The 16,543-nt window shown below is 43.8% G+C and overlaps 1 protein-coding gene across 1 annotated transcript; it reads right to left on the bottom strand.

The window, feature by feature from the left end:
• Window positions 1-2,932: 2,932 nt before the first annotated feature.
• Window positions 2,933-14,634, bottom strand: wdr20b (WD repeat domain 20b). Its single transcript, XM_012854501.3, has 4 exons — window positions 14,279-14,634; window positions 10,518-10,700; window positions 7,101-8,498; window positions 2,933-4,610 (listed from the first exon to the last, which is right to left on the bottom strand). Exons 1-4 carry the CDS (start codon window positions 14,525-14,527, stop codon window positions 4,557-4,559), a joined length of 1,884 nt encoding a protein of 627 aa, XP_012709955.2. The 5' UTR covers window positions 14,528-14,634; the 3' UTR covers window positions 2,933-4,556.
• Window positions 14,635-16,543: the final 1,909 nt, after the last annotated feature.

Here is a 16,543-nt window from a genome sequence, read left to right as displayed (position 1 = left end):
TTCTGACCATCACCCATTGACCATGGCTGAAGGAAAGGGGTCCCTGGATCGAGTGGCTAAAATGAGCAGCACAGGCTGAAATGGGGGGGCTGCAAGGAGTAGAGACACCGCTCCTCCGCTTCAGAGGGAGTTAAGCAGAGTGGTCTTGGCATTGGATCCCCTCCAGGGATTTTCTGGGGAAGTCCCTCCCACTCGAGGGATAACCTGGGCCAGACCCAGCTTTCACCCCTATGCCCTGCTCTTAGATAATACTGCATGTATGAGTACAGTTTCTCGAAGAAGAGATAAATAAATGACAACGAGGTTGATAACAGAACATCCTTTGAAACACGAACCTTAACCTGATCAGATTTTTTTTCTAACTATATATTTATTCTGAACTGAAAACAAATGTAAAGAGAGTCATAGGCCCACCCCTAGAAGCTTTCTAAAAGCCCTCTGCAGAAGTACTCCATTATTACAAACGCTGCTGGGATTAGGAAAATCCACTGATGGTACTGAAGTCCGAAGCACTCGTCGTAAAGCGTCTCCCCTGCGACCATTAAGTGATTTCAAATCATATTGCTCGTGCATTACGTCGGAGGCAGCGTGTCACATTTGCAATATAACATTCATCGTGTTGTTCACCTTCACGAAACCTAACATGGTTTCCAGAGATTTTCATTAAACGTCTGCAACGAAACGTTTATTGAAATACTGCGTGATTATATTACAGCTGCACTCTAACTGAAAGCTTTTCTTTCCGCCCTATATAGACTGATTAAGAGCGCCAGGCATCACTCAAACACTATCCTCTCTGCTGGTGCATCCCTCTCAGTGTACAAATCACGCCGCGTCGTCCTTCATCAGCTGGACAGCATTAGGAGAGAGCATATAGTTCTCAGTACACATTAACATTAAAATGTTATGACTGGTAAATGAACTGTCAAATAATTGGTTCTACTGTAGAGGCAGCCATAAGGCCTGTAGTAACTTTTCCCACAAGCGGAAACAGCAAAACTGTGGAAAAAGATTCAAGAGCAGCGTCTGAAGTTTTGAATTGTGACTAGAAAAGCTGGACCTCGCCGAGCAACCCAAGAGTTTAATGGCCAGTATGGCTTCCACACAAACAAAAGTTGGTGGAAAGTTGGTGGTATACACTGCTAGCACTGCTGTAAAACATCTATTTGTGAAAGTGCCCCTTGACCGCTAGAACAGATTAAAAAAATAAATTAAATCTCACTGATTTCCAACATGCAACCAGAACGCTGTCGTTGCTACTACTGACTCAGAGGCCTGACTTCTCAGTCAGATCAAACTCCTCATGAATATGGGCCCATCCCAGAAGAGTAGACGGTACCAAACACAGACCAGGGCGGAGGTTTTCATCTCAGCGTTACAACCATAAACAGAGATGGTTTAAATTAAACCATTGTGTATATGTGATACAACGGCCCGGGTAAAGTCCATGTTTGGATCTAATTCAGAAACACCAGTGAAAGGTAGTTCTACAATGGCTTGATTCAGGGAGGTGGGGAATAAACACAAAACAGTGAAAGTCTTGCATCTCTAACAAATAGTATTAACACTTGTGGTTGTAATGTGATAAAAGCGAATGCATTATGAATCCCACTGATTGACTTTCCATTTGGTTTAGGTTTAATGTTCTCTGAAACCTTTTTCCATCGCTCCAGAGGCCGATCTTTACGCTCCTTAGCAAATCAAAACCCTTTTTTTTCTAATTAGTCTAATTAGTCTCTCCAAGAAAAAGTAAAAAACAAAGCAACTGGACTTGTTATCCGTAGTAGAAGACATTTCACTTCCTCTCTAGGAAGCTTTCTCAATTCAAAAAGTCTGGAGTAATGTGGAGTACCAAGCTTTATACCATTGCCAAACAAAGGCCTTGTAATGGCTTAGATAACATGCAAATTCAACAGAAACAGGTCCACCCCTTAGTAATGGGCGGTCGTTAAAGCCATTAAGACAGCAGATTGAACCGAAACTGGTCCACGTCTCTGTAACGAGGAGTTGTTAGGGTTGTTATTGGCTTGGCTTAAAGAAGCGATGTTTTGATCACCCGAATAAGGGTGAGAGTTAAGGTGAAGATTGGCCGGAATTAATCCTATAGCTGTGTTGTAAGTTTTTGAGAGTTGGAACCTAAGGCCTCCTCCTCTGTTCAAGTTTGGTTTTTCTCTCTTAATGTAGTCTCTCTTAATTAGTCTCACTTACTGGGACTAAACAGCGACACAGCAGTTCAGTCCCAGTCCCTCAAGCTCCCCTTGCGTTGAACGTGTAAAAAAAAAAAAAGCCCCCTTCAGCGGTCAGCATAGCCGATGTTTGCTTTGCGATACGATTTGAGCAAACCTTTAAAGACATCGCCGATGACGATCATTCAAGATTCTCTTCCCACCAAAAGCTCTGAAGATGACGGTCCCAACCACCCTGCCAAAATTTGAATAATGCAGTTTTGCTTGATGCATGCCAATAATTTGACCCTTCCGTGTCTTTTTCTACGACCACAGGACGTGTGCTCCAACATGGTCATGACAATACTAGTTATCTATATATTATATTCATAGGACAAATCTATCAGTAAAATTCTGTTTATAATAGTATTCATCTATATTTATTCAGTACATATCCATATCCTGTACTTATGGAACCATTGTTTATCCTGCACTTGCTGCTATTGCACTTCTGGTTAGACCTAAACTGCATTTCGTTGCCTTGTACCTGTACCTGTGTAATGACAATAAAGTTTAATCTAATCTAATCTAGAAACATACCTGTCCACCAAGCTTGTTCTTCAGCATTTAAACCCAGCAGGTGAAGTATTTTTTTATATATTTTTTTTTAGACAGTTTCACCTTTTGTCTGTTTGCTAGAAAGGTGCGGCAGCATTTTACAAAGCCAATAGTTTCAGAAAAATGAAGACACACAAATGGATGCGATGTTCTGTCAAAGTCGTTTTAATAGGCGTCACATAAAGGAAACAAAAAAAAAAAAAAAGGCTCCCACTGTTAAAATCCTCAGTCCTATGTGGGTGCGTGATAAATCCCCCCTCACCCTCATCTACACCACCTTCAAATGCTGACGTGTTTGTCAGCAGAAATTCTTCACAGTGTCGAAAAAGTTGATTCACGAGTTCGGCGTCAGTTCAGGAAAGAAAGAAATAAAAAAAAAATTGCCTCATTTGTCAGTCTTGTTGAGGTGAACTCGCGAGCGTGTTGCCAGGGTTGGACGAAGGCCTCTGAGTGAAGGGGGATTGTATCAGCAATAGTCTTCCTGTGGTTTACCTGAGCTCAGAGTGATGGTCGCGTCTGCTCCTACCTGTCGGTGTTGTAAAAGGGAACCTGCAGCGACAGGCTAGCAAGCGTACAGCACGACCTGTTAGACGAGAGGATTTCACAAAAAAAAAAAAAAAAAAAAACTTTTTCCAAATACCAAACGCTTCCTTAATAAAAAATACACCTGAATTCTCTTTCTGTACAAGAAAAAAAAACAAAAAAGAGGGGGGAAAAAAAAAAACATGTTCACTTGCATATTCAAGACTCGTTTTAATATTAGACTTTCTGTATAAGAAATATCACTATTTTTATGAAATGACAAATCTTTGAACTAGAGTATTAATGTTAATTTCACCCATAAATCATTGAAGTACAATATTTACATATAATACAGAGCCAGTTTAATCTGAAACAATAATAAAATAAATGTTCAATAGATACAAAGTTGTCTTTTTTTTTTTGTTTTATCTTAACCTTGTCAGAACTCTGACACACTCCAAAAAATGTAAAGCCATTCTCCTCTAATAAACTATTAAGTGCAAAGAATTTGTTTTCTATATATATATATATATATATATATATATATATATATATATATATATATATATATATATATATATATAAACTGATTGCAGCATCTAACTTTGAGACGGAGAACAACGGTAGGCCGTTGGGTTTTTTTCTTCCCCTCCAAGTGCTTCAGAAAGTTACGCTTGCGTTCTGCCGTCACAAATTTCAAAACAGGGACATTGTTGAATGAGTTCAAAAAGGGGGGGAGGGGAGGGGGAAATATGTGCAAAATTCTCCGAGTGCGATAGCTCAGATTTGAAGATTTCTAAAGGAGAGAACTGGTTTCAGGGATATGCTGCTGCCTCGTGGAAGTGATCCTGCACCTTATTCCCTTTTAGCTGGGGACACATCAAACGAACGAGGTCGTGAACTGAACCCACACGAAAAAGGTTTGGCGGGGTTGAGGCATCGTCACTTCACTGTGTCTAGTCTTTAAACATCTATAGGCACAAGAGATTTGGGTATTAAGAGTTTGTTAGTTTCAGACTAGACAACTTGATATAACCAAAGATGCGTCAGTCAAGCACTCTTTAACTGCCAATAAAAACCTTTCAACGCCAACCAGCGTCAGCTAGCATAAAGACAGCTCTGGGGTAACAGCAGTGATGAGAGGGACACAGACACAGGAGGTCAGGTGCTGCGTGACGGCGCGTGGGCTTGGACTTTCCACACCCCCCGTCTCAGCGGTTGGATCAGCCGTCGGCGGCACCGGCGCCGCGTCTATACTACGGTTCCGCTGGGGGAGTTGGCCGGGTTGTTCTGCGATAACAATCCCTGCAGAGAGACAAGACGAGGGTTACTCAGACGGAAAACAACGGTGTCCGACTCCAGGAGCCTGGTCTTGTTTGTTTTAAATGTCTGCTTGGTCCTGCGCCCTAAATGTGAATGAATGGGCCTCTGCAGAACCTGAAGAGGTTGTTCAGCCATCTGGGTCCGCCGTGTTTCTGCACGCATTGATCTGACACACAAATGGATGTGTGTGAATCTTAAACAAATGAACACATTTGTTTAAGATTGCCTTTAACTGTTCTAGTTAACTGAATCACCACTTTTTTTGTTCTTTTTTTCTATCTACATTTTATTCCTACTTGCTTTTATTCTGTTTTATTTTGCTATATTTTAATCATGTAAAGCACTTTGCATTGTCTTTGTACTGAATTGTGCTATATAAACAAATTTGCCTTGCCTTGCCTTGCCTGATACTTGCAGGTAACCCAGCTCTAGAGGACCGGAGCCGGACACCACTGAATAAAACCGTGAAATTTCCTGTCAGCCCACGGAGATAATCAGTTAGAAACAATAACTGTGCCAACTGCTAAAGTTTCAAATGTTTATCCTGTAATCGTTTTTGCCTTTTCTTCACGACTTTCACAAATCGTTTTTGCCTTTTCTTCACGACTTTCACAAATCACTGAGACACCTTGCCGTCGTCTTCATGTGCTTTTTATGACAGGATCAAGGCAGGGTGAGGGTGAAAGTCCACCTGACTCACCCGCTATGAGCTGAAAGTAGAGCTGGTCGATAAATTGATTTAATCGATTCGTTTGAATTTACAATTTATTAATATTCTTTTTTTTTTTTTTGGAAAATCCAGATTTAAGTTGCCAATGGACTCACTGAGCGTCCATGAAGAGAATAGCATGTAATGCTGAATATGCAGGTGCTGGTCAAAAAGTTGCTTTATTTCAGTAATTCCATTCAAAAAATGACACTTGTATATTATATTGATTCATTACACACATACTGACATATTTCAAGTGTTTATTTCTTTTAACTTTGATGATTATAACTGACAACTAATGAAAACCCCAAATTTAGCATCTGAAAATTAGAATATTGTGAAAAGGTCCAACGTTGAAGACACCTGGTGCTGCATTAATCAGCTAATTAACTTAAAACACCTACAAAGGCCTTTAAATGGTCTCAGTCTAGTTCTGTAGGCGACACAATCATGAGGAAGACTGCTGACCTGACTGTTGTCCAAAAGACCACTGACACCTTCACAAGGAGGGAAAGACACAGAAGGTCGTTGCTGCTCACAGCTCTGTGTCCAAGCACATTAACAGAGGCGAAGCAAAGGAAAGATGAGGTAGAAAAAAAGTTTATAAGCAACAGGGATGACCACAGCATGGAGAGGATTATGAAACAAGAACCGTTCAGAAATGTGGGGGAGATTCACAGAGTGGACTGCAGCGTCAAGAACCTCCATGCAGACGTATGACGAGCTTCCAGCTGTCGGTTTAGGCTTCCATGTCCTCTGCTGTGTTTTCTGAGGTCTAAGGTCAACGCAGCCGTCTACCAGGAAGCTTTAGAGCACTTCCTGCTGCTGACCAACTTTATGGAGAGGCAGATTTCATTTTCCAGCAGGACTTGGCACCTTCACACAGAGCCGGAGCTACCAGTACCTGGTTTAACCACCGTGTTCCTGATTGGTCAGCAAACTCACCTGAACTTAACCTCAGAGAAAATCTGTGAAGAGGAAGATGTGATACACCAGACCTTTCCATTTCTGGAAATCCTGTTTTGTAATTGTCTCAATTTTCTGAGATACTGAATTTGGAGTTTTCATTAATCGTTGGTCATAATCATCAAAATTAAAATAAATAAACTGTTGTGTAAAGTTACACATATGAAGTGAAGCCCGTTCTTTGCCCATTATGTAAAACCACTAGCTGCAAACATTTTGTTATATTTTCATAGTCTCCAACAGCTGCAAACATCTTGTTTTACAAGCATGTTTTAGACGAAATGCTAGAAATAAAAGCATGTTTTAAAAAAAAAAAAAAAAAAAAGATTGTGACATGAAAAGGAGGGCGGAAAAACTGATTAATCGGATTTGGGATAATAAAATTGCATTTTTAAGCCGTATTGCCCAGCCCTAGCTTAAATTAAAAGCAAAAAGGTGGATAAATAGATCTACTCTTTTAGACATTTTCCAATCCTCATTTTCTGTTGTTCTCTCTATATCTACCCTGCTGAGCACCTCTCCTCCTAAATTAAACTATCAATGACAGCCCCTTGGAAGATGGCTATTTGCTGCTGATTATAGCTAAAGAAAGGCCAGAAGTGGCTAAAATCATTAATAAATTTAATGAACTAAAGATCTGAAATGTGCACTGATCGCATTTATAGCCATACAAAATCTGCTGACTCAGTTAAAAATAAATAAACGTATATACCTAACTCGGACAGCAAGTTATTTAATAAAGCAACATGATGGTAGGTTTGTCAAGAGAAAATAGCCTCTAACGCCTGTAAACTCACCACTTTGCCCGGCCGCGCCCATGTGCAAATGAAACCCTCCTGACAGGCTGTGACCAGACAGTCCTCCAGGAAGATCAGCACGGTGAGCCGCTCGTGGGCGATCTTCTTGCACACCAGCGGCTCCAGGAGGGGCACCTCCTCCATGCGCGGGCACAGCGTGGTGCCCAGGGTCTTGGCCGCCTCGCCCTTGGCCGTGCGCGACGAGCTGAGCTGGTTGAGCTTGTCGCTGCTCTTGCTGCTGATGTGCCCCATGCTGTGGTTGCGCTTGTGGTCCTTCTCGTGGCGCTCCTTGCGCGAGTCGTGCAGCGACAGCGTGGCGAACTTGGTGGCCATGAAGGCGCTGTCGATGATGCTGTTGCCCTTGCTGCTGCTGCTGCTGCTGCAGCTGCTCCCCGTGTGGCTGTTGGGGGTACTGCCGCCGGCGGCCGGGTTGGCCGCCTGGGGCAGGCTGTTGGAGCGGGGCAGGCCGTCGGGCAGGGAGTTGGCCGGGTTGCCGCCGGCGCTGCTGTTGCTCACGTTGTCCTTGCCGTTGGGGCCGGCGGGGTTGGCGGCGGCGGTGATGGACACGGTGGTGACCGTCTGGCCGCCGGCCGTGGGGCTGGTGGCGCTCATCACGTTGGTGTGAGTTCTTGTGCGAGACAGAGGGAGGTGGGGGAACAGGATGTCCTCCGTCAGGTCCCACAGACACAGCTGAGTGTCCTGCCCCACCGAGCCGAACCTGTAGGTGACGCTGACGGGCCGGCTCTCCGTCGAGTTCCTCTTGGAGAGCCGGGAGTGGGAGCTGTTGGCCCGCTCTCGGCCCGCCTCGAAGTGGATCTGCTCGTGGAAGTCCTCGTCGCTCCCGCTGAACTCGGCCGGCTGCTCGCCGTCCTCCACGCTGGTGGTGCAGTGGTCGAACGCCACCACGCTCACCCACGACTTGTGGCCGTGGCCCCGCGCGATCACCCTGCAGTCCAGGAACGACCACACCGTCACCAGGTCGTCCTCGCCGCCCGCCACGATGTACCGCCCGTCGGGGCTCCAGCACACGCACAGCAAGCCGCCGAAGTAGCTCTTCATGGTGCCGTGGAGCTCCGCCGCGTCGAAGCCGAACACCCGCAGGAAGCCGTCCTGGCTGGCGCACGCCAGGAACTTGCCGTCCGGGGAGAAGGCGAACTCGTTCAGCGCCCCCTCGCCCACCGTCCAGCGCAGCAGCGGGTTGCGGGCCGACTTGCTCTTGCACGTGTGCACGGCGTAGTTGTCGCCCTGCTTGAGGAGCTGGTAGTGGGGGGCGGTGGTGCCGCAGGTGTTCTCCACGTTGTACAGGTACATGCTGCCGCTGGAGTGAGCCACCAGGAAGAGGCTCTCTGAGCCCGGAACCCACCGCACGCACGTCACTCTCGACTTGTCGATGAGTCTCTGGAAGCAGAGGGAGAAATAGAAGAACAGGTAGCCTCCTTCGTTCGTGCGTAGCGTCTCACAGGAGTGAGGGCACCCCTCACATTTCGGTAAATAGTTCATTACATCTCTCCTTTTCACCTGACAATACTGAAGATACGACTCAATGTAAGGTAGTCAGTGAACAACTTGCATAAGTGGAAATGGGGTCGCCAGACACTATGTGGGGGTCGCAAAATGATCCAAAGTTTCTGACTTTACATTATCAGAGATATATTTGTTTTAATATAGCAAATGTATGTCTTTAATCATAGAAGAAGATTTATGACTTTATGACATCAGAAAACAAACTTTTTTTTCTCACAAATATGTGAAATTAATCCCAATATTCCTGCACTGCAAAAAGAGAACTAAAAATAAGTGAAAATTTTCTTTAAATTAATGTATTTCTCCTTGATTTGAGCAGGTAAATAAGATTATTTGCCAATGGAATGAGTAATTCTACACCTAAAATAAGATATACTGCACTTGAAATGAGATGATGGAGATGAATTGTTTCTATTTTAAGTGTAAAAAAATCAAAGTCCATTGGCAAATAATCTTATTTACCTGCTCAAATCAAAAAAAAATACTCTCATTTCAAGAAATATTTTGTTATTTTTAGTTCTATTTTTGCAGTGTGAGTTTGTTTTTATGGAAATTTATTTCTCTGTGGCCAGTTATTTATTTTCTTTTAAAATCTACAATGACCATAATTAATTTTTTTTTTGATTTTTTTTAAATTACAAGAGTAAAGTCATAATATTAGTTGTACAAAAAGAAAGAACATTATTAGACTAACGTCACATATGAGAATAAAGTTACACTTTTGTTTGCATAATCATTTCAAAGTCCTGAATAAATTGATGCTGATTGGCTATCCTCAATTAAGAAACAAACACCAAATCAGAACTTTACGATTATTTATTTATTACTATATTCCTGTTCATTTCCAAAAAGAATCCCCCACGCCAGACGGCGGTCGCCGGTCTCTGGCGCTGTTATTTTGGGGGTCACAAACTGAGAAGTGTGGGAACCCCTGTTCTAGGCTATGAGAAGATTTCTAAAACCCCTGATAGTGAGCTGCAGCACGACAGCAAAGATAATACGGTGCTTTAACGGGACAGGACCCACTCAGAGGGAGCCTCAGCACGGTCCATCAAAGAACTTGAGTGCCCGTGCTCAGAGTGGCATCCAGAGGTTGTCTTCTGAAAATAGACGTGAGCGCTACCAGCAGAGGTTGAAGGGGTGGGTGGGGTCAGGCTGTCGCCGCCCAGACCAGATGCCGCAAGGAAGTCTCTTCTGAGGATGACGCACAAGAAAGGCTGCGACCAGTTTGCCGAGGATGGACAGACTGAGGACACGGATCACTGGAACCATGTTCTGATAAACGTATTTGGTTTCCGGTGGCGTCCAGTGGGTGTGGCGGCAACCAGGCGAGGAGTTTTGGTTTAGAAGTTGTCGCTTCTCTGTCATGCAGCACGACTGAATGGCGCTACAAAGGTGTCTTCATGTTTTAGAACTGAACAACATAAAAAGCATTTTGCATCTTTGTCCTTCAAGCGGAGCAAAAATAGTCCCACACAGGACTCCGTTTGGACCGCTTCTCGTTGCCGCCCTCTTCTGGATGGCGGTCATACCACAACACTGGAAGAAAGTCCGTAAACGGACGCCATCAGTTAAATTTTAATCTAATAAACCAATAATGGACGATTAATTGGAAGTCAGTTATTTGTTTGTGTATCCCAAATGCCCCCAAAACGCCGAAAATTTGGACACGCTCACTTAGGGGGGAGTACTTACTTTTTCTTGCCAGACATTAATGGCTTTGCGATGAGTTATTTTGAAATGATTATAGCTATGAAAAGATATAATCAAATATTTACAACAGTGTGAGAGGTGCGCTCACTTTTGGGGGGATACTATAGATGCTTAAACATCTCGGCGGTATTCAGGAGGGGAAAACCAGAACGCTGAATCAGAAAAAGGCCGTAACCCTACCTCCTCATTGAAGAGTTTGCTGGTCTCCTTCTTGATCGGGTCGATGAGCTGAACCTGGCCGGCTGAGAAGCCCACCAGCAGCGAGACGCTCTCGGCCGTCGCCGTCAGGGGGTTGAAGTCGTGACATGTCGGCTGCGTGCCTTTGTAGATCCTCTTGTCGATGGGTTTACTGAGATCAGCGGCCTGAGACCAGAACAAACGCACTCCGGTTACATAAACGTAATTTATTCAAGAACGAGCTCCGCGCAGAACGCTGCTTCCGCACGACGCTGCTTCCGCACGACGCTGGATGTGTCCCCACTTGTTATTTCAAAAGGCTCGGATCCCCACGTTGTGCAACACGCTGGCAGTGCGACTGTCTGTTTGGTCTGGATCCCCGCTCTGCGTTTTCACTCACACCGGTGCCAGAGCGGTTTTAGAAACTTGAAGGACGCATGAAGGAAGGAAACGCAATGTAAACGCTCTGTATATCTGAACTTGAAACTATTCTGCTGTCAAGAAGCCATCTCATAGGTTAGTCCACTGATTAATCACCTTAAACAGCCCTGTGGACGTATAAAACCTGACCTCAAACCTTCTACACTGCTCAATGAAGTTGCAATAAATTTGGGAAGATGATTGCTGTGAGATTTAGGGGTGAGTCTGAGGGTACAGGAAGTGCTAAAGGAAGATTTTCCTCTGTCCAAACATCCCCCACCTGACAGCCACGAAACGCAGCGGGGGAAGTAAACAACTATGGCGACCAAAACACACAAACACCTGAAACGATTCCAGTTTCAATGCATCTTTTACGAACTGTCACATTTCCAAACATTTCCAAGAACAAAACTAACTTTTAGAGCTATTTTGTAAAGCATTAACAATAAAGAGGCAAAGATCTGGTCATCTACTATAAAAAAAGTTAAAGAGGAGCGCATGAAAGGTTTTATTTGATATTCCTAGTTTTGTCAGAGGGTGAAAACATGAATAAAAATGTATAACTTCTACAATAACAACAATAATTCTGATTATTATTCTAAAACTTTCCCACCTGCTGGGGCCATATTGATAAGACCATATCTGACTAATAGAGTGGCCACATATGTGAAAGGTGCACCTCAAGGCGCTACACTGGGTCCTCTATTCTTTAATTTGAATACTGACGATTTCCCTGACAAAATCAATATAGAACGTTATATCAACGGGCTTTAAGATTCTAGATAGAAAGTCAAAGCAATATTCCATGGTAAAGTTTAAACTAAACCACTTGAATTTTGGGAAATGGCATAAAACAATTCATTATTTTACAAGTGCAGTGGCTGCACAGTGGCGCAGTGGGTAGCGCTGTTGCCTTGCAGCAAGAAGGTCCTGGGTTCGAGTACATCTTTGTACTGGATCTTTCTGCATGGAGTTTGCATGTTCTCCCTGTGCATGCGTGGGTTCTCTCTGGGTACTCCGGCTTCCTTCCACAGTCCAAAAACATGACTGTTAGGTTAATTGGCTTCTCCAAATTGTCCTTAGGTGTGAGTGTGTGCGTGAATGGTTGTTTGTCCTGTTTGTCTCTGTGTTGTCCTGCGACAGACTGGCGACCTGTCCAGGTGTACCCCGCCTCTTGCCCATTGAACGCTGGAGATAGGCACCAGAAACCCACGCGACCCCATGAGGGATAAAGCGGTTTGGAAAATGGATGGATGGATGGATATTTTACAAGTCTTTAACATTGCGAGTAGGCTGGGACCTTCACTGAATAATTAAATTAAACAAAACAAGACAAGTAAGCAGACCAGATCCAACGTAGGAAAGGAGCCTCTGTCAGCTTTCTCTTATCGGGCAAAGAACATTATACAGTTTAAGCAAATCTCTTAAAGTAATAAGCAATGAGTTAGATATTTACTGTAAAACCAGCCTAAATCATTCTCATTTGTCACCCAGGATAGAAGTAACGTTCCCTATAAACAGTTGTTTTTTTTCTCCTTTGAAACCTAGAAGTACGGTCTGGAACGACTTTGGTTCAGAGTGTAGCCCGTGTTTACTTCCTGGTTCCTGAGCCAATCATATGAGAGTTCTCAGGGTCCCAAAAGAGATTGCTACATTTGGTATTTTAATTTGGCAGAAGAGCAGCAGCCTGCAAACATGGAAGCCAGTAAGAGAACCGGACCAGAAATAGAACAGAATACATCATTATATACCTATTCTGTGGAAGTAAAAAAAAATCAGTGAAGTTTTACAGCCGCAGGACTGGCGGGTCTCCGTTAAAGGCATTGGGTATGTGTTGATCAGATTTTAACCACTAGGTGTCATCATTACTTATAGCTCCTTTAATCTACAAAACAGTAGTAATAACTAATGTGGTTAAGAGATTCCATACCGGGATTGGATATCGGCTCTCATACTGACAAATTAGCAGGATCGTATTTCGGATGAATGACACCGATCCAGTCATTACTTTTTATTATTAATATCATGCACAGCGATACAGTTACAGCGATCTGGTCACTTCAGTTTTACCTTTGCAACGTGGGTGACGTAATCACGCACATCAGCTAGTGATGAGCAACACGGCGCGAGCGGCAGACTGAGCCGAGTCTGCTATTTGGAAACATTTCAAACTTGATACGCCAACAAGTCCGACTGCAACGTGCCGTATCTGCAACGTGAAGATTGCGTCCTCACAACCTTAAGCACCTCCAAAAGTACCATGCTAAACCTCCCCCCCACCCCAACAGTTTTCATATCAAGCCTGATGCCTTCACTCACATGACAAGGTATACGGTTCATTCATTCAACAGTAGTATCGGATCAGTATCGGCCGATACGCTCAGCCCAGATATCGGTATGCAATCGGCTCGGAAAAAAAACGGATCGGTGCGTCTCTACTCTGTGATCACATTATATAAAAGTTAGTGAATGCTGTATATGGACCATGGCTTTTTTTAATTTCTTCTTGTGTAACGCGTCTATCCACTGCATAGCAAATAGCGATTTAAGGCGTTAACATGCCTCCATGGCTAAATCTGACACATTTAGATGACAGGTTGTGCGGATGTACAGTGACCCTACTTACACAGATACAGCCAAAACTAAAAAAATAAATAAAAAAGACAAACATGGCGGACCACTTGTACTTTCCATGTGTACAAAAGAGGCACCACAACAAAGCTCTTGCGGCCAGGACGCTGCATCAGAGACGAAACACATCATAGTCGCAGATACCCTCCCTGTTTAACGAGGCCAAGCACGACTGACTGCCTGCAACCAGCGGATCACTGTGCGTTGCGTTCAAAGCCCTGACAGCTAACCGTGTGAAACCATCGTTACAGCGAGAGCAACACACACTCTCCCCCCTTTCAGTCCCACGGCCTGGATCGGGATCACTTAACCGGTTCCCTCGCGGGATGGTAAACTTTTGCCTCCCATCGTGGGCACAGCTTGCCCCTCGTTTCTGTGTTTACCACGTAAAACACCGGACAGGCAAAGCGTCGCGTGACACCGCGAGCCGTTAACCCCCCGTGTAACTGAAACCTCGCGCGCGCCGCAGCTTGTCGCGGCGACATTAAGCAGCTGATGGATTCTTATCGAGGCATCAACAACTGTGACGACGTGAGCTTAGAATGCTAATTAGTCCCTAACCCTAGCCGGCTCGGCTACACGGCCTTGTTGTGGAGGATAACCTGCGCACGTCGCTGACAGCAGCCCGCAGAGCCGGACACCTGTTACAGGCGCCCCGGGCCGCCGGGGCTCCACGGGCACGGCGGCCGGGCGGCTCCGTCACCGCTGTTTACCTTTCTCACGCCTTTGTAGATGTAAAAGTAGAGTTCCCGGCCCACATTGAAACAGATCCTGTCGCCGTTGCCGGACTGGTCGTTCACGTTGACGAAGGAGACCTTGACGGGGTTGGAGCCCTGCGAGTTGAAGGGCACCCTGTTCGGGCGGCTGTATTCGGAGTGAGTGAGGAGCTTGTAGACGCCTTCCCGTGTGGTGAACTGTGTTTTAATTTCGTTCGTCTCCTTCCCTCCTCCCTCCGCCGCCATCTTGGAAATTGGCGTTCATCCTTGTCCCGGCCCCGGATGTTACACACGCACGCAGAGGGCCGTCCGTCAGTCATGCGTGCCGCCGGGAGAGACGAGACGGGGCTAGACAGAGAGCATAAAAACAAACAGCTGCCAAACTGGAAGGGCTATTTATTCAAAAATAAAATTAAAACGTTTTTAGTATAGAACAATTAATCGCTATAGTTCAGAATAAACGTATATGAATTACATATTTTATTAATGCCTAAAGTATCATAAATTTCCGACCTATATGCAATAAAAAATTAAAGTTAAAGCAATTCAATCTAAATATTTCAACCTACCTCTCCGTTGGCAAAATACACATTCAGCTTTATACAACACCTAATAAATACATTCTTACTTCTTAAGCTTTCAATTTGACAGTTACAAACACAAACAACGTAGCCTTTTGTTTTACGTGACAGACCAATACAAAGTATTGCTTCACTGTGAAGTGGAAGCAAAAGGTCGTTTTTAATTTCTTAAAATAAATAAATAAAAAATAAAACCTGAGAAGTGTAGCATTTGTATCCACCCCCTTTTTTTTTTTTTTTTTACCACTAAATAAAATCCAGTGCTACTAACTGTCTTCAGAAGTCACCTAACAGATTCTACCTGGGTGTATTCTAATTTTGATCAGTATTTAATATATACAGCTGCTCTCGGAAGGCCTCTGAGGTATGATAGGTATCATGAAGACCAAGGGGGAAAAAGCAGACACTTCTGGGCAAAAAAAAAAAAAAATGTGGAGAAGTTTAAACCAGGATAAGGGTAAAAAGTATCTCATGTCTTCAACATGCAGAGCACTGCTCTAAAGTGAGGGTCCAACTGCAAAACATTACCTGGCTGTTAGTGACCACTAAGAGTCTGATTTGCAGTAGTTCAGAAGGGCAAATTTGTTTTTATTTGACATGTGCTCCACAAAACAGGCCTTAATCAAAGAGTGACAAAAAGAAAGGCATAAGAAACCATATTTAATGTTCACCACATGCCATGAGCAAAATATGTTAAGTAAAACACTCTGTTTAGATGACACCAACATAAAACGTTGTCGCATGCATGCACAAATTTTACATGAAGAAAAAAACTAACTGTACACATACACAACTTCCTGAACAGACCAGCTCATAATTAACATACAACACCATCATGACATGGGAATGCTTGTCTTCAGCAGGGGTGAACCTGATCAGAGTTGGTGGGAAGCTGGTTGGAACTGCATAAAGGGCAACACTGGGAGACAGTCCGTTGCACAAATTTTGAGACTGGATCTGAAAACTGAAATGTTTTCATTCCACTTTAAAACTAGGTTGCATTTTGTTTTGGTCTGAATTGAAGTTTGACTAAATGTAAGCTTGTTCAAGAGACATGAAATGTCACTTTTCAAAACCCCTGTATTGGGAGTATGGCCTATAATTTCTTTAATCGTTGATAATATCCCCAGCTGCACGCAAATTTGACAAATCTACCAAGAGACGGCACCATAAGGATCGCTTAAATGACACAGCAACAGTATAGGACCATCTCCAGAATAAATACTCTTCATATTCCACAAACATGCATTACAGTTTTTTTGTCCCAAAACAGTTTATAATCTTCCAATACGATGCAATCTATAAAATTATTTCAGCATAGATCATTTATCTGTGATTGCAACATCAGAGGTACAAAGTCAGCTTCTAGTAGCGTCTAGGCTCAGCTGGAAGCATTTCGATTACATAACAAAGCTGACGCATGTGTGACACACTGCCACCTCCTGGCCAAGTCAAGATATTGCTGATTGAAGTGAACTAGACTATTCTGCGTTACACAATATTAACATTTTCACATAATAGAGCATTCCAATATTCACAAATGGTGACCGAGTATGCCTTCCACCCCCAACCCCGACGCTGACCCCCCCACACTAATGAATTCATATCATTATTCCATACATTATTCTATACATTATCTTATCTTACATACCATGATGTGTAAATGCATGATGTGTAAATG

The sequence above is a fragment of the Fundulus heteroclitus genome, chromosome 15 (assembly GCF_011125445.2).
Source record: "Fundulus heteroclitus isolate FHET01 chromosome 15, MU-UCD_Fhet_4.1, whole genome shotgun sequence".
In the NCBI taxonomy this organism is placed as follows: Eukaryota; Metazoa; Chordata; class Actinopteri; order Cyprinodontiformes; family Fundulidae; genus Fundulus; species Fundulus heteroclitus.
The sequence above is the reverse complement of the archived record's forward strand: the minus strand, read 5'-3'. Positions and strand labels throughout refer to the sequence as shown.